Source organism: Balaenoptera acutorostrata, chromosome 5 (assembly GCF_949987535.1).
Source record: "Balaenoptera acutorostrata chromosome 5, mBalAcu1.1, whole genome shotgun sequence".
Classification (NCBI taxonomy): domain Eukaryota; kingdom Metazoa; phylum Chordata; class Mammalia; order Artiodactyla; family Balaenopteridae; genus Balaenoptera; species Balaenoptera acutorostrata.
In genome coordinates, this window is record NC_080068.1 from 105,500,521 (window position 1) to 105,526,155 (window position 25,635).

At 40.0% G+C, this 25,635-nt stretch overlaps 1 protein-coding gene across 1 annotated transcript in view; it reads left to right on the forward strand.

Annotated features, from left to right (window-relative positions):
- Window positions 1-25,635, forward strand: part of CLNK (cytokine dependent hematopoietic cell linker) — a 118,613-nt gene that overhangs the window by 84,951 nt on the left and 8,027 nt on the right. The window contains exons 14-16 of the mRNA XM_057546318.1: window positions 4,330-4,370; window positions 16,373-16,506; window positions 21,298-21,375. Coding sequence (XP_057402301.1) covers window positions 4,330-4,370; window positions 16,373-16,506; window positions 21,298-21,375 — 253 coding nt within the window. The remainder of the gene's footprint in view (window positions 1-4,329; window positions 4,371-16,372; window positions 16,507-21,297; window positions 21,376-25,635) is intronic.

The window sequence follows — 25,635 nt, forward strand, 5'->3', positions numbered from 1 at the left end:
TGGATGACACAGAGAAGCTGACGATTACTTTGGAACAGCACTTTATAAATGGCCAGGGGTTGAAAATGCCATTATCTGATTAAATACTTGCCTGATCAGGTTATTGTGACAAATGTCATCCCAACAGAAGAGTCAAGGAAACTAGTAAGGCTCAGGCTGCTGATTCATTAGCCAAGGTCACGTACGTTAGTGGTAGCTTCCTTAACATACAGTCTCCAAAATTAGTGCCATCAGGCCCTCCTGACCCCATTCTGACCAATGGCTCCAGCTCAGTTCATGTCACTCTCCACCGCCTCCCAACACAGGACATTTGCATGTGCTATTCCTCTGCCTATAACACCACACTCCCATATTTCCCTCTCTCCACCCTCTCCCTACTTGGAAAACTCCTCTTTATCCATCAGACCCCAGCTTAAAGCCACCCTGAATACAAGAGGTAGTTCTGACCCATTCCCCAGAGGGAATAAATGAGGCCCAGAGAGACTGAGTCTCTTGCCATTGAAATCAAGTCCAACTCCACTCTTCAGTAGCCCATCACGCCTACACTGACTTGATTTTAAAAATGCAGCCCATAAATCTTGACTTTCCTTGGTGCCTGCCCACAGTTAAGGTGCTCTTTTATTATTTAATGATACCCTGTTTGTGATGGAATAGAGTATTGCTTAGGAGGGAGCCCCTGGAACCATACTGCCTGGCTTCCTCACTTACAAACCATGTGGCCTTGGGCAGTGTCACTCACCTTCCATGTGAAGCTGAGAGCAGGGCCAGACCTGTTCAACCTGCCCATGTGCCCGCTAACCACCAGCTCTCAATGCCATTGCCAGGCCCTGTATGTCAGGGGCATGGTCTCCATCCCCCACTCCCTTCCTCTCCCTCACTTTCTTGTCCTATTTCACACCTGCAGCAACTTCGTTCTCACTCTTTGATCTGTGGACATTAGGACTACAGTGTCATAACTCTTATTAGGCTGTTTTCAGTTTAAGGCCCAATCTGACACAAAACTCTTGCCCATACAATAAGTACATACTCTTTCTTAATGTAATTTTCTAAAAGGAAACAAAAAACCATCATATTATAGTGAAAAGATAATGAGATTTTAGTTGGGCCCACATCTGTAGTAGTTGTCATTCAGTGTGGTTTGGCTTCTTTTGTTTGTTTGTTTAATTGAACGAAGTCTCCTGATTTTTCCTCCTCTCTTAACTGGCTGCTTCTTCTAAGTCTCCCTTTTAGGCTTTTTCCCAAACTGACCCCTGAATATTGGCATTCCTCAGATCCTTCTGATGTCCTTTTTTCTGTCAGTAAAAGTGTAGGCAGTTCATCTGTCCCTACAGTGTCAAGGGTCAACTCTATGTTGATAATTACTAAATCTCTATCCTCTGCCCCAACCACCCTTCTTAGCCCCAGACCCATATGTCCAGCTACCCAATGGGCAGTTTTCCTTAAATCAGTGACAGGTATCTCAAACTCAGTGTTGGAAACTGAACTCTTCATTTCTACTTTCATTTCCGGACCAACGATCTCCTCCTACAAACTTTCTCACCTCAGTAAATAGTATACTGTCTTTCCCATCTTCACTTTTCCCATCCAAATCATTAAAAACTCCCAAAATTCTCAAATCTCAACTCAAAACAGGTCTTCAGTCTATCCATTTCTACCCATTTCCCCAGCTCCCAACATAAACCAGCCACCATCAACTCTTGCTTAAACAGTAGCCTTCTAATGATACTTAACATCTTCATACCCTACCTTCCATCCATAAGGAACTACTTTCTGGTCTCTTGCAGAATAAGCCATGTTTTCTTGCCTCTGAGCCTTTGCACCTGCTGTTCCCTATGCCTGGAACACACCATTACTCCTCACCAATCTCCTATTCACCTTTCAGAAGTCAGTTCAGTTAGCACATGTCCCAGGAAGACTTTCCTGAGGATCAAATCAATTTTGTCTGGATTAAGTGACCTTCTTCTGCTACCACAGGATCTTCTGCTGTGCTCACCTCTATCGTGGTGTTTACCCCACATTGTGATTATGGTATAATCATGTCTTCCCTCCATAAATTAAGCTGCTTTAGGGTAGAGGGCATGTCTTATTCATTTGCTATCCCCCAAAACATACCACGTACTTAGTAAATGCCCAATAAATGTTTATAAAATGAAAGAATTATCATTTCTTTTTTAGTTTAGGTAGTTTTTTTTTTTTTTTACTTATATTTTTATAAACTTTGTACACGAAACCTAGAATATCCTCAGAGGATATTCCTATTCTCTCAACATTTTCTAAAAATCCTGAAAAATTAAGGCAGTGAAATTTTGCTATCTGTGATTTTTTTTTTCAGATATTTAACAAAATTGTACACTGGCTCCTAGTAAAGGGATCCTGGTTTTATCAGAATCGAAGGCTTAGATAGCAGGAGAAGTCTAACCAGTGATGACAGCACAGTGTGGTGGTTCAATGATCTAATGGCATTTTTATCTACCAAGCAAATCGTAAGACCCCAGGCTTCTGTGAAGATGACAAAAACCAGATATGTACTCAGTTGATTTCATTGGTGCTGAAAAAAGGCTAGATTTCATTGAATTAACCCAGGGGCTTTGTTCAATTGCACAGTCGTGGCATAGAGCATGCTCCATGTAATTAGATTTAACTGTAGGAGCACCTAGAGTTTAAAATGACGATGCCAACAACAATAGGAAATGAACCAGAAAATCAGAGCTGAGTGTTACATAAATCCAAACATTAAGTAAAGCGCCAAGTAAAGCCATTGGTAAACAGTCTTTTTTTTTTTTTTAATAAATCTATTCTTTTATTTATTTATCTTATTTTTGGCTGTGTTCGGTCTTCATTGCCGCACGTGGGCTTTCTCTAGTTGCGGCGAGCGGAGGCTACTCTTCGCTGCGGTATGCGGGCTTCTCATTGCAGTGGCTTCTCTTTGTTGCAGAGCATGGGCTCTAGGCGCATGGGCTTCAGTTGTGGCACGCAGGCTCAGTAGTTATGACGCATGGGCTCAGCTGCTCCGCGGCATGTGGGATCTTCCCCAACCGGGGCTCGATCCCATGTCCCCTGCATTGGCAGGTGGATTCCTAACCACTGCGCCACCAGGAAAGTCCCAGTAAATAGTCTTGGTAGCATCATTATTGTGTTTAGAAATGCATATTGTTTTATTGCCTTTTATTATGTTTTTATAATCCCTTTTTATTTATCAATTTCCTTGTAATAATCCACACAGTTTTCTTACCTAACTCACATTAAGAAGGAGTAAAATAGGGCTTCCCTGGTGGCGCAGTGGTTGAGAATCTGCCTGCCAATGCAGGGGACACGGGTTCGAGCCCTGGTCTGAGAAGATCCCACATGCCACGGAGCAATTGGGCCCGTGAGCCACAATTGCTGAGCCTGTGCGTCTGGAGCCTGTGCTCCGCAACGAGAGGCCGCGATAGTGAGGGACCCGCACACGGCGATGAAGAGTGGTCCCCGCTTGCCACAACTAGAGAAAGCCCTCGCACAGAAATGAAGACCCAACACAGCCATAAATAAATAAAATTTAAAAAAAAATAATAGGGGCTTCCCTGGTGGCGCAGTGGTTGAGAATCTGCCTGCTAATGCAGGGGACACGGGTTCGAGCCCTGGTCTGGGAAGATCCCACATGCCACGGAGCAGCTGGGCCCGTGAGCCACAATTGCTGAGCCTGCGTGTCTGGAGCCTGTGCCCCGCGACGGGAGGGGCCGCGATAGAGAAAGGCCCGCGCACCGCGATGAAGAGCGGTCCCCGCACCGCGATGAAGAGTGGCCCCCGCTTGCCGCAACTGGAGAAAGCCCTCTCACGAACCGAAGACCCAACACAGCCAAAAATAAATAAATAAATAAATAAATAAATAAATAAGAAAATCCTTTAAAAAAAAAAAAATAATAATAATAATAATAATAATAATAAAAAGAAGGAGTAAAATAATTTCTATGCTTTTCTTCTTTGCTATGGCTGACTCTCCTTCAATTGGTAAACAGATACTATAGAGTAGGAGCCCCATCCAGCCACATAGCATTTTCTATAGTGACTGTAGCTACAAGGCAAGTCTAAATTCACAGCTTCCAAAAGTAAAGAATTTTGATGTGTGCTCACTGAAGTGACATGGAAGGAACTTATGTGGGTAAGTCACTTTGTTCCATAACTAATGTTCATCTGTATTGAGAAAGGAAGGAACCAGCATTTTATCAACCTTACAAAACAGACAATTTTTCATCCAGTAGAATATAAAGTGCTCTGTAAATATGACAGGCCATGAGTACTGACCCAGCGTGGGAAATACTAACGTTCTTTCAATTGTAACATTTCCTTTAGCTCTTCATTCGTGACTCACAACCACAGTGTACAAAACAGAGGTAAGAACACTTTATGAAAGAATTATAAAATAAGTAGGTTAAGTCATACACTACGATATTCCTGCACCGTGACTTAGCTTTTGTGAACCTCAGAGTCTCTGAGCTGATGCATGTAGATGTAATTCGCTTGTTTTCATTGATAGGCAGCATTGCATCACGTTAATATAATATTAATCCATAGTTAAACACGATCACTTAGGTGTTTCCAGTTTTTTCCTCTTACGAACATTAGTTTGTTGTGAACAATATTGTTGATGTCTTCCCCTGTGTATAATATGTACATGTTTTCCCAAGTACTTAATATGATAAGTTCTCTTTCTAAGAGTGAAATGGCCACGTCTTAGAATATTCCTCTCTTCAGTGGCACTAGATGTATTTTCCAAAGTAGACGTATCACTTTGTTTCACCCACAGCGTATGAGACCCCATCGTTCCCCATCCTTTCCAATGGTTGTTTTTTGGCAAACTTTTAGTTTTTGCCAATCCATTGGGTGTAAAATAACTTTAAGAAGAGTCTGTGAAATGGAGAAAATAAAACCGACCTCTCTTATTAATTGATTGTAAAGATAAAAATCAGAAGGATACCATGTCCATGTAGCTATTGAAAGCAGCCTATAAATATAGTGTTATATTACTGTTGGTGCTCGGTTTTGATATTGTTAGTATTATGTGGCCCAAACTAGATCTGTCATGTTCTTTTCTCTTTCTTTCTTTCTTCAAACCTATGCCATGGAGATTCTGTGTTCAGGTCTAATCTTTCGATCTCTCTCTGCTGAGCCACAAGAAAGGGCTTTAGGGCTGGAGAAAGTGAACCCCATGGGATAGAGTGGGAAGGCCGAGGGCTCTACTGACCTTGGTCCCAGTTCAGCCTCCCTGAGCTTCACCCTCCTCCATCCATAAAATTCAAATAATGATATTAACTCATGGGGTTAATACACACACACACACACACACACAGCCCTCACTTTGCACATAGTAGGCAACTGACACATTTTAATATCCTTCCTTCTTTTTTGCATTCCCTTTCCTTCTCCAGGGATTCTCCACCTAACTGATCCTGTGAGACCAAGTTTCCTCCCTGGCCTCCATCATGTCTTTATTTCTCTTCTGCCCTATGCCATCTGGGCCTTAGATTGCAAAACCAATATGGAAAACTAATTTGGCCATGTACACATTGCTAATAAGAGTTTCCCAAGAGAGAACTCCTTTTCTAAAGGGAGATGAACAAAGGGGGCTGTGATTAACCCAGTGGCTCAATCCCTGGAAATTAAATGATAGGAACAGTAGTCCTGGAGGCCAGATCTTGGTGTATGAAAATAAAAAGACTTGGAGTATCCAGGTGGAAGGTCCAAGGCCTGAATGGGCCCAGAAAGGGTTTTACTGATGGGGGTTTTGAGAATGGAAATGTTGCAGAAATAGAGAAGCAGAATCATAGATTAAAGAGGAATCCAGAGCCTTAACCTGAAAGACAAAATCTTGCACAAATAGAGAGTGGGGACCTTCAAGTTGGTGGAGGAGTAAGACGTGGAGATCACCTTCCTCCCCATAAATACATCAAAAATACATCTACATGTGGAACAACTCCTACTGAACACTGGCAGAAGACTTCAGACTTCCCAAAAGGCAAGAAAATCCCCACGTACCTGGGTAGGACAAAAGAAAAAAGAAAAAACAGAGACAAAAGAATAGGGATGGGACCTGTACCTCTGGGAGGGAGCTGTGAAGGAGGAAAAGTTTCTACACACTAGGAAGCCCCTTCACTGGCGGAGACTGGGGATGGGCAGGGGGGAAGCTTCGGAGCCACGGGGGAGAGTGCAGCAACAGGGGTGCAGAGGGCAAAGCGGAGAGATTCCTGCACAGAGGATCTGTGCCGACCAGCACTCACCAGCCCAAGAGGCATGTCTACTCACCCGCCGGGGTGGATGGGGGCTGGGAGCTGATGCTCGGGCTTCAGAGGTCAGATCCTAGGAGGGGACTGGGGTTGGCTGTATGAACACAGCCTGAAGGGGGCTAGTGCACCACAGCTAGCTGGGAGGGAGTTTGGAAAAAGCTCTGGACCTACCTAAGAGACAAGAGACCATTGTTTTGGGGTGCGCGAGGAGAGGGGATTCCTTCCCTGTCTGTCCACAGACGGCAGAGCACCGCCTAAACAAGCTCCAGAGATGGGTGCAAGCCGTAGCTATCAGCTCAGACACCAGAGACAGGCATGAAACCCTAATGCTGCTGCTGCAGCCCCAAAGAATCCTGTGTGCAAGCATAGGTCACTATCCACATGCACCACCCGCCCCCCCCCCGACCCCGGGAGCCTGTGCAGTCCACCACTGCCAGAGTCCTGTGATCCAGGGACAACTTCCCCAGGAAAACACATGGCACTCCTCAGGCTCTTGCAATGTCATGCTGGCCTCTGTCACCTCAGGCTCGCCCTGCATTCCAATTATAACTACAGTACCCCTCCCTCCCCACAGCATGAGTGAGCCAGAGCCCCCTAATCAGCCGCTGCTTTAAACCCATCCTGTCTGGGTGGGAACAGAAGCCTGAGGGCAACCTACAGGCATCTGTGGGGCCAGAACCAAAGCTGAACACCAGGAGCTGTGCCAACAAAGAAGAGAAAGGGAAATCTCTACCAGCAGCCTCAGGAGCAGCGGATTAAATCCCCACAATCAACTTGAGGTACCCTGCATCTGTGGAATACCTGAATAGACAATGAATGTTCCCAAAATTGAGGCAGTAGATTCTGGGCGCAACTGTAGACTTGGGGTTTGCTGTCTGCAACTGACTTGTTTCTGATTTCTATGTTTATCTTAGTATAGTTTTTAGCACTTGTTATCATTGGTGGATTTCTTTATTGGTTTGTTTACTCTCTTCTTTTTTTTATTACTTTTTAACTTTTTAATTTTAATTATTTTTTTTATTTTTTAATTTTAATTCTTCTCTTTTCTTTTCTTTTTACTTATTTATTTTTCTTTCTTTTTTTCCCGTTTTTCTTCTGAACCGTGTGGCTGACAGGGTTTTGGTGCTCTGGCCTGGTGTCAGGCCTGAGCCTCTGAGGTGGGAGAGCTGAGTTCAGGACACTGGACCACCAGAGACCTCCCAGCCCCATGTAATATCACATGGCAAAAGCTCTCCCAGAGATCTCAGTCTCATTGCTAAGACCCAGCTCAACCCAATGGCCAGCAAGCTCCAGTGCTGGAAGCCCCATGCCAAACAAATAACAAGACAGGAACACAACACCACCCCTTATCAGAGAGGCTGCCTAAAATCATACTAAGTTCACAGTCACCCCAAAACACACCATCGGACACAGCACTGCCCCCCAGAAAGAAAACATCCAGCCCCACCCACCTGAACACAGGCACCAGTCCCCTCCATCAGGAAGCCTACACAAGCCACTGAACCAAGCTTACCCACTGGGAGCAGACACCACAAACAATGGGAACTAAGAACCTGTGGCCTGCCAAAAGGAGACTCCAAACACAATAAGATAAGTAAAATGGGAAGACAGAGAAATATGCAGCAGATGAAGGAGCAAGGTAAAAACCAATCAGACCAAACAAAAGGAGAGAAAATAGACAATCTACTTGAAAAAGAATTCAGAGTAATGATAGTAAGGATGATCCAAAATCTTAGAAATAGAATGGAGAAAATACAAGGAACATTTACCAAGGACCTAGAAGAACTAAAGAGCAAACAAACAATGATGAACAACACAATAAGTGAAATTAAAAATTCTCTAGAAGGAATCAATAGCAGAATAACTGAGGCAAAAGAATGGAAAAGTGACCTGAAAGATAAAATAGTGGCAATAACTACCACAGAGCAGAATAAAGAAAAACGAATGAAAAGAATGGAGGACAGTCTCAGAGACCTCTGGGACAACATTAAACACACCAACATTCAAATTATAGGGGTCCGAGAAGAAGAAGAGGAAACGAAAGGGTCTGAGAAAATATTTGAAGAGATTATAGTTGAAAACTTCCCTAATATGGGAAAGGAAATAGTCAATCAAGTCCAGAAAGCGCAGAAAGCCCCATACAGGATAAATCCAAGGAGAAACACACCAAGACACGTATTAATCAAACTAATAAAATTAAATACAGATTAAAAATATTAAAAGCAGCAAGAGAAAAGCAACAAATAACATACAAGGGAATCCCCATAAGGTTAACAGCTGATCTTTCAGCGGAAACTCTGCAAGCCAGAAGGGAGTGGCAGGACATATTTAAAGTGATGAAAGGGAAAAACCTACAACCAAGATTACTCTATCCAGCAAGGATCTCGTTCAGATTCGACAGAGATATTAAAACCATTACAGACAAGCAAAAGTTAAGAGAATTCAGCAGCACCAAGCCAGCTTTACAACAAATGCTAAAGGAACTTCTATAGGAGGGAAACAGAGAAGGAAAAGACCCACAATAACAAACTCAAAACAATTAAGAAAATGGTAATAGGAACATACATATCAATAATTACCTTAGATGTAAATGGATTAAATGCTCCAACCAAGAGACATAGACTGGCTGAATGGGTACAAAAACAAGACCCATATATATGCTGTCTACAAGAGACCCACTTCAGACCAAGGGACACATACAGACTGAAAGTGAGGGGATGGAAAAAGACATTCTATGCAAATGGAAATCAAAAGAAAGCTGGAGTAGCAATTCTCATATCAGACAAAATACACTTTACAATAAAGACTATTACAAGAGACAAAGAAGGACACTACATAATGATCAAGGGATCAATCCAAGAAGACGATATAACAATTCTAAATATTTATGCACCCAACATAGGAACACCTCAATACATAAGGCAAATGCTAACAGCCATAAAAGGGGAAATCTACAGTACCACAATCATAGTAGGGGACTTTAACCCCCACTTTCACCAATGGACAGATCATCCAAAATGAAAATAAGAAAGGAAACACAAGCTTTAAATGATACATTAAACAAGATGAACTTAATTGATATTTATAGGACATTCCATCCAAAAACAACAGAATACACTTTCTTCTCAAGTGCTCATGGAACATTCTCCAGGATAGATCATATCTTGGGTCACAAATCAAGCCTTGGTAAATTTAAGAAAATTGAAATCATATCAAGTATCTTTTCCAAACAACACTATGAAACTAGATATCAATTACAGGAAAAAAAACTGTAAAAAATATAAACACATGGAGGCTAAACAATACACTGCTAAATAACCAAGAGATCACTGAAGAAATCAAAGAGGAAATCAAAAAATACCTAGAAGCAAATGGGAATAAAAACATGACAACCCAAAACCTATAGGATGCAGCAAAAGCCATTCTAAGAGGGAAGTTTAGAGCAATACAATCCTACCTCAAGAAACAAGAAAAATCTCAAACAACCTAACCTTACACCTAAAGCAATTAGAGAAAGAAGAACAAAAAAACCCCAAAGTTAGCAAAAGGAAAGAAATCATAAAAATCAGATCAGAGATAAATGAAAAAGAAATGAAGGAAACAATAGCAAAGATCAATAAAACTAAAAGCTGGTTCTTTGAGAAGATAAACAAAACTGATAAACCAGTAACCAGACTCATCAAGAAAAAAAGGGAGAACACTCAAATCAACAGAATTAGAAATGAAAAAGGAGAAGTAACAAGTGACACTGCAGAAATACAAAGGATCATGAAAGATTACTACAAGCAACTATATGCCAATAAAATAGAAAACCTGGAAGAAATGGACAAATTCTTAGAAAAGCACAACCTTCTGAGACTGAACCAGGATGAAATAGAAAATATAAGCAGACCAATCACAAGCACTGAAATTGAAACTGCTTAAAAATCTTCCAACAAACAAAAGCCCAGGACCAGATGGCTTCACAGGAGAATTCTATCAAACATTTAGAGAAGAGCTAACACCTATCCTTCTCAAACTCTTCCAAAATATAGCAGAGGAAGGAACAGTCCTAAACTCATTCTATGAGGCCACCATCACCCTGATACCAAAACCAGACAAAGATGTTACCAAAAAAGAAAACTACCGGCCAATATCACTGATGAACATAGATGCAAAACTCCTCAACAACATACTAGCAAACAGAAGCCAGCAGCACGTTAAAAGGATCATACACCATGATCAAGTGAGGTTTATCCCAGGAAGGATTCTTTAAAATATGCAAATCAATCAAGATGATACACCATATTAACAAATTGAATGAGAAAAACCATATGATCATCTCAATAGATGCAGAAAAAGCTTTCAAGAAAATTCAACAACGATTTATAATAAAACTCTCCAAAAAGTAGGCATAGAGGGAACTTACCTTAACATAATAAAGGCCATATATGACAAACCCACAGCCAACATCATTCTCAATGGTGAAAAACTGAAACCATTTCCTCTAAGATCAGGAAAAAGACAAGATTGCCTACTCTCACCACTATTATTCAACATAGATGAATGAATGAAATTAGAACACTCCCTAACACCATACACAAAAATAAACTCAAAATGGATTAAAGACCTAAATGTAAGGCCAGACACTATAAAACTCTTAGAGGAAAACATAGACAGAACACTCTATAACATAAATCACAGCAAGATCCTTTTTGACCCACCTCCTAGAGAAATGGAAATAAAAACAAAAATAAACAAATGGGACCTAATGAAACTTAAAAGCTTTTGCACAGCAAAGGAAAACATAAACAAGACAAAAAGACAACCCTCAGAATGGGAGAAAATATTTGCAAACAAAGAAACTCACAAAGGATTAATCTCCAAAATATACAAGCAGCACATGCAGCTCAATATCAAAGAAACAAACAACCCAATCCAAAAATGGGCAGAAGATCTAAATAGACATTTCTCCAAAGAAGATATACAGATTATCAACAAACACATGAAAGGATGCTCAACATCATTAATCATTAGAGAAATGCAAATCAAAACTACAATGAGGTATCACCTCACACTGGTCAGAATGGGCATCATCAAAAACTCTACAAACATTAAATGCTGGAGAGGGTGTGGAGAAAAGGGAACCCTCTTGCACTGTTGGTGGGAATGTAAGTTGATACAGCCACTATGGAGAACAGTATGGAGGTTCCTTAAAAAACTAAAAACAGAACTACCATACAACCCAGCAATCCCACTACTGAGCACATACCCTGAGAAAACCATAATTCAAAAAGAGTCATGTACCACAATGTTCATTGCAGCACTGTTTACAATAGCCAGGACATGGAAGCAACCTAAGTGTCCATCGACAGATGAATGGATAAAGAAGATGTGGCACATATAAACAATGAAATATTACTCAGCCATAAAAGGAAACGAAATTGAGTATTTGTAGTGAGGTGGATGGACCTAGAGTCTGTCATACAGAGTGAAGTAAGTCAGAAAGAGAGAAACAAATACTGCCTGCTAACACCTATATATGGAATCTAAAAAAAAAAAAAAAAATGGTTCTGAAGAACCTAGGGGCAGGACAGGAATAAAGATGCAGACGTAGAGAATGGACTTGAGGACACGGGGAGGGGGATGGGTAAGCTGAGATGAAGTGAGAAAGTAGCATTGACATATATACACTACTATATGTAAAATAGATAGCTAGTGGGAAGCAGCTGCACAGCACAGGGAGATCAGCTCGGTGCTTTGTGACCACCTAGAGTGGTGGGATAGGGAGGGTGGGAGGGAGACAGAAGAGGGAGGGGATATGGGGATAGATGTATACATATAGTTGATTTACTTTGTTATACAGCAGAAACTAACACAACACTGTAAAGCAATTATACTCCAATAAAGATGTTAAAAAGAAAATATTGCACAAATTAAAAATAAAGAACAATTAAAGAATGGAACAGCAGTGTTAGTGAAGTGGGACGGTCTTCAAAGACATGAGTCCAGTCAAGTACCCTCTGGCTGGAGTGGATCATTAGTACTGGGGTCATGTAGATTGTTCTCTACTCATCTTAGAAAAAACAGGTTGCTTAAAGAAACGGCCTGGGGTGGACGAAGGAAATGTTTTGGCCTCCAGTGCCTTCAAATACCATTAATTCCTTTTTCAATCAACAAATATCTCACTTTGCTGTACAGCAGAAACTAACACAAATTGTAAATCAACTATACTCCAATAAAAATTAATTTTAAAAAATATTTTTAAAAACAACAACAAAAAACCAAATATCCACGAAGCACATGGTTTATGTCCCATTGGGCTGGGCCCTAAGCATACAGAATAGAGACAGCCCCATCCTTTAACTACCCAGTGCTTGAACTCAGTGATGCCATCAGCTTACTGAGTGATGTTCATTCTCCTGGGTAAAAATTCACCCTTGGGTCACCAGTGCTTTGCAGAAATCAGATGTACAGAAAATAGCACACAATCCAGGCACACATAGAGTTCTGAGTCTAGTGGGCTCACTAAAGCTTACTGGTTTTAAGTTGAACGCTTCAGATGAGGGAGACAGTACTCTTCACTTAGACTCATGAAAACTACTTCTCTGTCAATGTAGATATCATTATCCTTACCTAACAAATGAGAAAAAATTTTGAAAATATTCAGTTACTCTTGATAGCTAAGTTACTACTTGATAAACAGACTTTGCTCAATTCTCTGATAAATGAATTCAAGCTAAGCTATTAAGAGCCTAAGTAGATGGATCTCAGGACAAAAAGAAAATGATTTTGTTATATTGGAAGAGAATCCAGAAAGGTTTGGTGATACTCCAAAATAGTAACATTACTCTCTAAATTTGGGGTGGTGGATGATTTCTTTTCTCTTTTGTTTGTTTTAGTTTTTGTTCACTAATGTTTTCCTTTCTATCTGCATTTTATAAATGTTCTTTGAAATATATGGCTCTTTACTTAGAAAATTATTTTTTCAATTTTATGTAAGGGTAAGGTTAAAATTTGCTAATAAGTATGGAGAGCTGCTTAAAACACAATGGTTTTATTCTAAGTTTCAAAAGAAACGTCTAGAGCTGTTTCTCTAATAACACTAACAGTATAGCATTTATTGAGTGACTAGTATGGATCAGGCACTGTACTAAGCTTTATATACATGAGAATTTTCAAATATTAGTAAATATTGATGTCACTATGGTTCTGCAACCCATACCGTTTTTATTAGGCTACCCTAATTTTATTGCCCACCTACACATTGTTCTCTCCATTGTTCTTCCAATTACCCTGTGTCAACCTCTTTATTAATGTAAGCCTCCATTCTCCAAGTAGGACAGTCCTATTTCTTGCAGTTATAAAACTCAAATGCAATGTTTTATATAAAGAAAACTTTCCAAAGATTACTGCCATTACTTAAGAACAAAATCAATTAAATACTTGTAGGGGATTACATACTCGGAATTTCATTCATTTATTAAGCAAAAATCCATCCAGGACTTCGGGGGAAATAGCATGGCAAAGTTGTTTTTTTGTTTGTTTGTTTTGTTTTCTTTAACTCATTCTCTGAATAGACTACAGATTCACATAGCTGTTTCCAAATTCTTTTCCAAGTAGGATTTTTAAATATTCAAGCAAGGCACTCAGAGTTGAAATATATTAAATCAGTTGCCACAATATCATGAAAAATTCATAATCACTTAACTCTATTATGTAGAGTTTGCCACACAAACTGATATGTTGTGTGTATGCCACACAAACTGATATGAAATGTTGATAATGGTTATTTTTTACTCTCAAGTATGTTCTTACTGTTTCAATACATGTTGAAAAGATAGTTACGGCCATTTAAATAATGTCTTTATGTATTGATTCACCATGATTTAAAATAAAGTTGTTAAAGTCATTTTTTTAATATTTCAATAACTTTTAGTTTTCTCTTGATTAGGATTTGCCTGGTCTATGGTTCTCCATCCTTTCATTAGTGATCCTTTTGTGTCATTATATTTCAGATGAGTAATTAGCACAGAACTGGAATTTTTAAACCAATCTGCATCTGATTTTTAAGTATTAAACTTACACTGTTGATATTTATTGTAATTACTAATATTTTTGGATCAATTTTTATATTTTGTTGTGTCTCCTATTTGCCAATTTTATTGACTTTTTTTTTCTTTTCCTGCCATATATTGGATTCATTTCTTCTTTACTCCTCTTTTTTTCTCTTTCTAGAAAGTTATACAAATTCTATTCTTCCATTGCTTACCTTCAGTGTTTAGCTAAATAAATAAATAGCATGCTTGAATTTTAAAACTCTGAAGTTCATATCCTCTTCCCAACAATACAGCAAACTTAGGATGATTTTGCTCTGATGATATGGATTCTGTACTGTGTTTGAAAGTAGAGCTCTTTTCCTTATAAAATAAAATTTGAAAAGACAGAGATGTCTTTAGCATTATTCCTATTTTTAGTCATAAATTGGTGAGTGAAATTAACTTACTATGATGAATGTAATTTCAACTTTAATTGATCAAACACTTTTCTAAAACAAACATTTTGATACATGTAATTCCCTATATTCTTAGACTCCTCATTAAAAGCCACAATCCTTGGAACCCTTGAAATAAAACTTTCAATATTTCAGGAGTATTCTTTGCTCTTCTTAGTAAGCCTACAGAGAAATTTGACATTTTGATGACAAACAGCAGAATAAATACACATATAACTTGCATTACAATAACTGGCATATAAATATTTGCTAATGTTTTATTTAGTATTTTGCCTCAAAAATATACTGTGTGACTATAACTATTCCATTTTTTTCAAAGCTCTTATTAATCTACTGACCAGAACTATAACTTTGGTTATGTTTTCTAGACTGAATTAAGGCTAAATAGCTTATGATTCTGCCTTCATACTAATCACCCTTTTTCCATTTTATATGTTATTACTGTCTAATATTTTATTTTGATATTGTTTTTATACCCTCAAAGCCTTATAATTTGTATACAGTTAATCCTTGCTTTAAATTACTAATATATTTATAAATATCTTTTTTTAAGTATTCCTTCTAACACCTCACTCCTTCCTTGTGGCCTTAATTTCTTGAAATTCATCTTTTATTAGTGTTTACTGGAATGACACAGTGGAAATGTTATTTTTATTGAAGTATATAGAGAAAATACCACATCAAAACTGGACAAGTGTTTCAATGAACTTTTTGTATTCTGTTACTTTAAAATCCATCGATCCCTTCTAAAGAATCTTTTACACAGGCATGATTTGGTAGCATCATATATTAGTCACTTGGAAAACAGTGGTTCACAGACCTGAGCAGATATTTTCTATGTTAACATATTTTAGTACATAATATTGTTTTAAATCACATTTGCACGTAACACCTCCAATCTCATCAGAAAAGTCGAACTGTGGATATGTTATTCAGTCACGGTGGCAGATACAAGTTTTTCCAAATTCCAGTTTGCACTTGAAAAGTCTAATTTTAAAATTGGCCACAAATACTACCAGTTGCTTTCCGTGAAGTGACAGGCTTACTTGTTCATTTTTATTAAAGTATCTGCCAACTGCCCAAGTCTGAATAATGATAGCTTGTGTTAGTCATTCTTTCAGGTTAAAAATGATGTTCCATTAAAACAAAAGTTTATTCTTTTACATTTAAAAAAAATGGTGTTTTCTGAGTTGGGAACAAGCTTGGCTTGTTAAAGAAACTGAGCAGAGTTCATTATGGCCAAAACAGTGTGGAGGATGGGGGCTGGATGAAGAAATAAGAGAAAGATTATCTGGGGCCTTATTGACAGAAGTTGAAACGTTTGGATTTTCTTCCAGGTGTAAAGGAAATCATGGAAGGATTTGTACTTGGGGGCGGGGAGGTGGCAAAGTCAGAATTACATTTTTTAAAGATGACTCCGGATGCCCTAAAGAGACAGGGGCAAAAGCTGAAGCAAGAGGACAGTCTAGAGGAGACTGCTGTCCAGAGTGAGATGATGGTGCTACAGACCAAGGTTGCCATAGACACGGGAGGCAGTGATGGGTTCCAGCTCCTTGTCGGAGGGACGCAGTCTGAGACTGTAACGCAATCATAGTTAAATGTGAATTTATTTTTCCAGATCATAAAGAAAGCATGCAGTCCTATCCTCCTCAGAGATGTCAGTCTCCAGCCAGCTATGGCCCTCTGGAAAATTCGCTATGTTGTAAAAACACAAGCAGGAAGAAACCTTTCCCCACAAGATCTGATGAAAAGGTAAAACAGACAATTCTCTGCAATATTTTTCTAGATGAACTTAGCATCTAAAGAGAGCTTTCTTTTTTTTTTTTTAATTTTTATTTATTTATTTATTTTTGGCTGTGTTGGATCTTCGTTTCTGTGCGAGGGCTTTCTCTAGTTGTGGCAAGTGGGGGCCACTCTTCATCGCGATGCGCGGGCCTCTCACTATCGCGGCCTCTCTTGTTGCGGAGCACAGGCTCCAGGCGCGCAGGCTCAGTAGTTGTGGCTCACGGGCCTAGTTGCTCCGCGGCATGTGGGATCTTCCCAGACCAGGGCTCGAACCCGTGTCCCCTGCATTAGCAGGCAGATTCTCAACCACTGCACCACCAGGGAAGCCCAAGAGAGCTTTCTTGAACAGTGCTTAAAAGGAGATCATTATGACTGGATCTGAGTTTTCCCCTTCTGGCTATGTATTATTGGGGTTTAATATTTTTTAAAGTATTTTGCTATATAACATTTTGTATTACGTTTCACTAGATTCTTTAACTTGCATATTTCCAGATTCTAAAAGTGTTTTTTTTAAATTAATCCAAAAAATTGAGATTTAGGACTGTTTTATATTTATTGACTGTTCAGTAATCTCTTAGAATTGATTGGGATTTACATATTGCAATTGTTTTTCCAACAAAAGATCCACGTATTGTATGCTCATTTCATTTGAACAGTCTAACAAGCATGTATTGAGCACTTATTCTATACCAGACAACCTGCTAGAAGTTATGGTCTCTGCCCCAGAGGAGACATAAAGAGGAGGCAGAGATGAAAATAGATAGTAGATGGATTCTTGCTTGCCCTTCATTTATTTCCTGGTCTCTTTCTAAAATATTCTCCATCCCTACAATCAGTTCTTGTCAGACCATGTTGCACTTATACTTACCTATATGGAGGGATAAAACTTTCTTTGTAAATTCTATGCTCTTTCCTCAATCACCTTGCAACGTTACTTATTAAAGTCTTTCACAATAAGGCACAAAAAGACATGCTTCTTCTGGGTCTCCATTCCATATCCTTGTATGCTCAGGGTTCTGCTACAGAGCTTGCAAAAGATTTTAAGCAGAAGCAGAGCACATAGAATACCTCTGTGGTCAATTGCCCATAATCCCTATAGTGTCCCAAGCACCATCGGTTGTCCTTATATTTACATTAATTTTGACCTTAATTCTAAAAGGAGTCTCATACTGTTAAGTTTGACTTTGGGGAATGTTTTGTACGTAATTCTTTTGTTGCCCCTTCTTACATACCTGGTTTCCTTTTCCTCATCATCTCCTTCATAAGCGCTGGAATCCCAGGGTCCTAACTAGATGTCTATCCTAAAGTCACATCCCTCCCAGAGCCTGGATTCCTCAAGCATGGGAGAGGCTTGCACTAAATAAGGATTGCCCTGATTTCAACTATTTGAATGCACCTTTATGATCTGTGGCCTATCCATGTACTATCAATAATAATGTTATACTTACTCAAGTTAACTCTTTTTTTCATTTTATATCACTACTCCAAATAGAAAACCAGTATTACATACAAAGAAAGTAATCTCTTTTTTTTTAATTAATTTTTTTTTTTTTTTTTTTTTTTGGGCTGCGTTGGGTCTTCGTTGCTGTGCGTGGGCTTTCTCTAGTTGCAGTGAGCAGGGACTACTCTTTGTTGCGGTGCACGTGCTTCTCATCATGGTGGCTTCTCTTGTTGCGGAGCATGGGCTTTAGGCACACGGGCTTCAGGAGTTGTGACACGCAGGCTTCTGTAGTTGTGGCTTGCAGGCTCTAGAGCACAGGCTCAGTAGTTGTGGCACACAGGCTTAATTGCTCTGCAGCATGTGGGATCTTCCCAGACCAGGGATCAAACCTGTGTCCCCTGCATTGGCAGCGGATTCTTAACCACTGCACCACCAGGGAAGTCCCAGAAAGTAATCTTAAAACTAATCGCAGCATTCTACTTCTAGGTACATACCCAAAAGAAATGAAAGCAGGGACTCAAACAGATTTTTGTACATCCATCTTGACAGCAGCATTATTTACAATAGCCAAGTGGTAGAAACAACCCAAATGTCCATCAACAAATAAATGGATAAAGAAAATGTAGTAACATTATTCAGCTGTAGAAAAGAATGAAATTCTGACAGGTGCTACAACATAGATGAACCTTAAAAACATGATACTAAGTGAAATGAGTCAGACACAAAAGGACAAATATACGATTCTAGTTATATGAGCGTAAAATAAGTAAATTCATAGAGACAGAAAGTAGAATGGTGGTTACAAGGGGCTAGGGGAGGAGATAATGGGAGTTGTTGTTGAATGTGTACAGCGTTTCAGTTTGGGATGATGAAAATATTTTAGAGCTGGATCATGATGATGACTGCAAAGAAATGTGAATGTGCTCAGTGCCACTGCATTGTATGTACAATTGAAAATGTTTAAGTGGTAAATCTTATGATGTGTATATTTTATCACATTTTTAAAAAAAATTTTATTGGGGCTTCCCTGGTGGCGCAGTGGTTGAGAGCCTGCCTGCCAATGCGGGGGACACAGGTTCTAGCCCTGGTCTGGGAGGATCCCACATGCCACGGAGCAACTAGGCCCGTGAGCCACAATTACTGAGCCTGCGCGTCTGGAGCCTGTGCGTCTGGAGCCTGTGCTCTGCAACAAGAGAGGCCACGATAATGAGAGGCCCGCGCACCGCGATGAAGAGTGGCCCCCACTTGCCGCAACTAGAGAAAGCCCTCGCACAGAAACGAAGACCCAACACAGCCATAAATAAATTAAATAAATAAATAAATAAAAAGATATTTGTCATCTGTGTAAATCTCTAGAGGAAAGTCAGAACTGTACCTGAAGAAATCACTCTGCACAAGTAAACATTTGACAAACAACAAGTGCGTGGAGATGGTGTTTCAAAACCTCAAAAAAAAAAAAATTTTATTGTAGCTCAAACAAAACAAGGCTATTAAATTGTAGTAGGAGGGGTGGGATAGGGAGGGTGGGAGGGAGGGAGACGCAAGAGGGAAGAGATATGGGGATATATGTATATGTATAGCTGATTCACTGTGTTATAAAGCAGAAACTCACACACCATTGTAAAGCAATTATACTCCAATAAAGATGTTTAAAAAAAAAATTGTAGCAGGATGCCATCACTCACTAATGAATCTCAGCATAAGGAGAGATTAGAAATACCAGAGAGATATTAAGGACAAAATAGCACCAAAATGAAATATCCCTCTTGGATTATTCAAAGGGCTAGAAAGAGAACTGAAAGGGAACCACTTCTCCCCCCAGGTAATTCAGAGTTATCTAATGCTGTGTTTGAGCAGCACCTAAACTCACCAGCCAGCCCTCATGATCACACCTGGAGAACTACGGGGTTATAAAATCTCTAAGTGTCTTCCAGCTTGAACAAATAAACAAAATCAGAGTAGATGAAGCACACCATGACTGAGCCCTGCCAAGCCCCGGGACTGGCAGAGAGGCCCCCCCAGAAGCAGCAGACCACTATCAGCTCAGAGAGCTCCCAGTCCTGCAGAGAGATGCCCTTTGTTTCTGGAGCCTGTTACCTGGCTTTGCTGGAGTGGAACAGGTCCTGCCTCTGGACCTTCCAGCACCAACCCTCCCCTAGGGGTAGGGACTAGGTAAAGGAATTCATTCCAAAGGAGGCCTCAAATAAGAGGTGACTTTGCCCCCAAACTTGATGGAAGAGAATGGCAGAGCCAGGGAGAAGGAGAGTGAGGAGGAGGAGGGATTCCAGGCAGCGGGGCTAGCTCATGCCAAGCCCTGAAGCTGTGTGTGTCCAGACAACAGCAAGCACATCTGACTTGTCCTCAGATGGGGGAGCGGGGGAGGGAGAGGAAGTGAGGCTGGAGAGTTGGGAGGGAAGCTAACTCATGCCTTTCCCTGGGGCGCTCACATGTGCTTGGTGTACTCATCATTGGAAGGATCAAGTTTGTGCTGGGAGGACCAGGTACTTTGGGAGACAAAAGACCTGATGTCACATCCCTAGTTCTTGCCACATGTAACAGAAGTTGACTTCCTGAGCCCCCACTGTCCTGGCAATGCCTGCCTCGCAGGATTCTTGCAGGCATGAACTGGGATAATGAATGAGGGATGTCCTTGGAGACGTTGGACTCATGCAAAGGATTATTTAATATTATTATCCTTGGGACTCGGCAAAGGAATTGCAGATCCATGGTGCATCTCTGACTGCCCTTCCTTCTCTCTGTTACGTGGATTTTACAATCAAAAGAAATAAATTAGTATAAATAAGGTAGTGTGGCACAAGGAGAAAGCCAGACAGACTAGGGTTCAAATCCCAGTACTGCCACATGGGACTTTAGGCAATTGGCATAAAGATGCTCTCAATCTGTACCTGTCTTCCCCTCCCCTGCTGTTTCTATGGTGCCTAGGGCCTCATAAGGATCATAAACTATATATATTCTACCTCAGTAAGCTTCAGCAGGTACAGGTTCAGACAGTATTGACAGATAAAGGGTTTATTATCCGTTTTAAGTTTGGTGCCAAAGCACCTTTCTCAGTAGATGGAGTGACATTTCTGGTTACTTTCAATGACAGAGAGATTTTGTCATGCCAATTTCATAATTCCTAAGCTGCCATTACTTTTTCTGTGTCTATCTCAAGATCCAGGGACAGAAATTTTATACTGCATATCTACCATAAATCCAACTGTGATTTGGCACTAGTGGAATAAAAACAAATTTTAATTAATAATTAATCCTTTCCTTTGACCCTAAAATATTCATCATTTAAACCCGTACTGCAGGATGTCCAGCACAACGAATGGTACATTGGAGAATACAGTCGCCAGGCAGTGGAAGAGGCATTGATGAAGGAGAACAAGGTAACGGTTTCTCCAGGGCCCATCACATTGTTTCTGTAGTCATCCTATGGTTTTCTGCCCATAGGTCACAGGATGTAACAAGCAGTGCGCTTTGATGTAGTTCCTGCCTCACCCTGTATTTCTGAGTGCTGGGGAGGTTGTCGTTGAAAGTGGGCTTTCAAACAGAGTTTTAGATTTGAGACTTGGTTGTACCACTTATCAGCTGCGTGACTTTCTCAAGTTCCTACATATCTGTAAATGCAGATTTCTTTCTTTGTTAAATGAAAATAGTAAAATCAACCCTAAGGAACTATTTTGGAGATCAAATGTGGAAGCTGGGGTATAATTGGAGGTTGCAATGGAAGGTGCCTTCCTTCTGCTTTGTTCAAGTTTCATCTCCTTCCTAGAGGTCTGCCCAAGGTACAGCTGGGTTTTTATGTCTCACTTCTTCAGGAAAGGAGCAGGGATCATGAATGATGTAATAGTCAGTATGTGATAGGTTATGCTGTAGTAACAAACAGCCCTGAGATCTCAGTTGCTTACCATAACATAACTTTATTTTTTGTTTGAGCTCCATGCTCAAGACAGGTTTGGGTGGGTAGACCCAGACTGCTAGAGGCTCCATTTCAATGTATGCTCACACCAATCACATACTGCCTCTCAACACATCCTCTCAAATTTAACATGCTGCATCTTTGCTCACATTTCATTGGCCAGAGTAAGTCCCATGACCAGACCTAACTTCAAAGAGGGTGAAAAAGTACAAAGCTACATGTGACCAAAAAAAGAGAAAACCTGGGATGTTTGTGATCAGATCAAATGACTACTACAACCATCATCACAAATAGAAAATAGTTATTAAGCAACTACTCTACTATGTGCAGAGAACTATACTAGATTGTTTAGGAGTGGTAGAAAGGCTCTCAAGACTGATGCAACACCAAAACCTATCCTCAGCTAACCAATACAATGGTCATTGCTGAATGAGGAAATACAAAAATGAATGAGTTAGTTAATTGGTGGATGGGTGAATAAATGATAGGTCCTCAATAAATGTTAATAAAGCATAGCTTTTAGAATATTAAAAATTAAATAAGATAAATTATATGTAAGTTACTATGGTAAACAGAATAATGCTCCCCCTACCACGATATATCCACATTCTAATCCCCAATACCTGTGACTATGTCACCTTATTTGGAAAAGGAATTTGCAGGTGGGATTAAGTTAGGAATCTTGAGATAGGGAGATTATTCTGGATTATTGGGGAGGGTTTAATATAATCACAAGGGTCCTTATAAGAGAGAGGCAGCAGTATCAGAGTTAGACATAGAGGGCCACAAGTAAAGCCACAAGTCGTGGCTTCTAGAAGCTGGAAAAAACAAGGAAATGCATTTTCCCCTAGGGTTTCTAGAAAGAACACAGCTTGGCTGAGACCTTGATTTTAGCCTAGTGAGACCCATGTTGGACTTCAACCCCCAGAATTGTAAGAGAATAAATTTGTGATTTAGTCCTTTAAGTTCATAGGAATTTGTTATAGCAACAGTAGGAAATTAATACAGTTGTTAATAAAGTATCTTGAACATATTAGGAATTAATGAAACTATGTCATTCTCTAGATAAGGAAACCGATGCTAAGGTTTCAATTACAAGGTAGAGAAAGTGGCAGAATCTATATTCAAGATCAGTGCTCTTTTCACAAAATCACAGCTGCCTCTAGTAGCCACTAGAGTTCTTTACGTTCTGGAAGGGGAGTCATAGGTGGCTGGGTGGTGCTTGCCTGGGGCACCCTCCCTTCCCTCTCCCCAGGGAATCTCATGCACAGCTGACCTCTGCTGGGTCTAATGGTGGCACAGTGGTGCCAGCTCCGACCCTGCCTCTTCTTGGCTAATCAGCGGTCACGCTCTCTTAGCCTCTTTCCCAAGGGAAAATAGCTCTTAGAAGACCTGCTTCCAGGAGCCTCTGTGTGGACGGTACTAGAAGGGCAATGTACAAGCCACATAATGTCCTTCCAGCTATGTCTGGGCGCTCTCAACGCTCCCTTGCCCCCTTCTCTGTGCCTGTTTCTGCCTCCTCCCAAAAAGTACTGAGAAAACAGAATCTCAGTTGAATGACTTCATATTTTCCTATTTTGTTTGTCTCAGTTAGTTTTGTCAAAACGTGTTTTCCACTTATGTAAGATAATTTAATTCAAATTGCAGGATTGCCCAGATTCATTGTGACAAACTCATTGCAGAGTCTAAGATGATAAACCCCCAAAACTGCCCACATGTCTTGGCCTCCTCTCCCTTTGTGATCTTCGGCAATGTTCTGTGTTTGAGTCTTTCTTTTTTTTAATTTTTTTTTTTTATTGAAGTATAGTTGATTTACAATGTTGTGTTCATTACGGCTGTACAGCAAAGTGATTCAGTTATACACATTGACACAAAAGAACCTATCTATGAAACAGAAACAGACTCAGGGACATAGAGAACAGACTGGTGGTTGCTAAGGGGGAGGGGGATGGAAGAGGGATGGAGTGGGAGGTTGGGGTTAACAGATATAAGCTTTTATGTATAGAGTAGATAAACAACTAGGTCCTACTGTATAGCACAGAGAACTACATTCAATATCCTGTGATAAACCATAACGGAAAAGAATTTTTTTAAAAAAAGAATGTGCTTGAGTCTTAAGGCTTTAATTACAGCTGAATGTTTTTGGCAGAACAGGTTCCAGAAAATTCCTTGAACCCACTTTATGTACTTGGAGGTTGGTATATTTATAGCAAGAATTTCACCTTGACTTTCAGGTGTTCCATTGATTAGCTGTGATGTGTGAGGGGATCCACTTAGACAATTAGGCCCTAATTCCCTTACCTGTAAAATGGGGATAAAATACCTCCTCAAATTTTATGTAAGGATCAAATGAAATGTGTGTAAAGTGCATGGCATCTTGAGAGCAGTTTTCAGTAAACCTTGGCGGCCAGCATCATCATGGCATCACTGTAGTTTTATAGTATTATTTATAAATTTAATATACTTATAGTATTGTTATACAGCATTATAATCATTATTATATATGTACACATATCTATAAATATTAGTTATAGATATATATAAACATATAGATATGAAATATATTCTATACAGGAGATAATATATATAACAGTTATTATAAATATAAATTATCATATATAATACCTATCTATATAACGAATAGATAGTAAGCACCACACATACCTAGATTTATTCTTTATAGATTATTTATAACCACCTACACAAGAATCTATGTAATTACAGTTACAGATTTTTCAGTATTTTTCGTCATATAAATGACACAATGTAACCACAAAACTAAGCCTTGTACGTGTGTGTATGTTCAGGAGGATTTCTCCATTTCTTAGCCTTTTACGACCAGACCTTCATCCTAAGCTACTCTCCAGGGTGTGCCTGATTATTTTATATTATATTTATAGTTGGCCTATTCACAGCCCTCAGACTATTTCATACTGCTGACCTTCTTTTGGAAACCCTCGCTCTCCCCCACTCCACTTCTATGACACTGAAGCTTCTGGGTTTCTGTCTATCTTTGAGACATCTCCTTAGAACATTTCCTGTCTCTTCTTCCTTGCCCTGAACATCCTTTCACCTCACTTCAGGCTATATTTTCTTCTCCTTCATACAGTCTCGTCACTCATTTTGACACCAGTGACTTTGAAGCCCCACATCTGTTTTGGGGACCCTAGTCCTATATTGACATCTCCCCATGCAGACCAACTTATAATGCTCAAAGCCTCTCCTGCTCAAAGCCTGCGGTAGCTCCCACTGTCTCTAGGATAATAACCTGAACATCAACAGAACAGGAAATGTGAACATTGGCAGATGGAGGGAAGCACCCCCAAGGAGGGAAGGAGAGGGCTATTCCATGCAGAGGGGGTGGCTTGTGCAAAAGCTGGGAACCCAAAAGCAAGATGGTGCCCCTGGGAAATGGTGGCTTGACTGGTGCAATCATCCAGGGGCTGGAGACTGCAGGAGAGACAGAGAGAAAACCGCAGGAGATGCTGGCGCGTCGATCCTTGAACATCACGCTACGGTTGTCGGCATGGCGCTGAGGACAGCGGGGGATATTGGAAGATTTCGAAGTAGGGGGTGTTGTAATCTGACTGGCGCACTTCTCAGAAAATAAGAACCCTTAGACAAACTAACCCTCAATTAATACTTACTGAATTAAATTGAATAAAGAACTGGTTTGCCAAAAACTGAAGCCGTCTGGGAATCTCAGGCGTACAAGCTTCACTGCTGC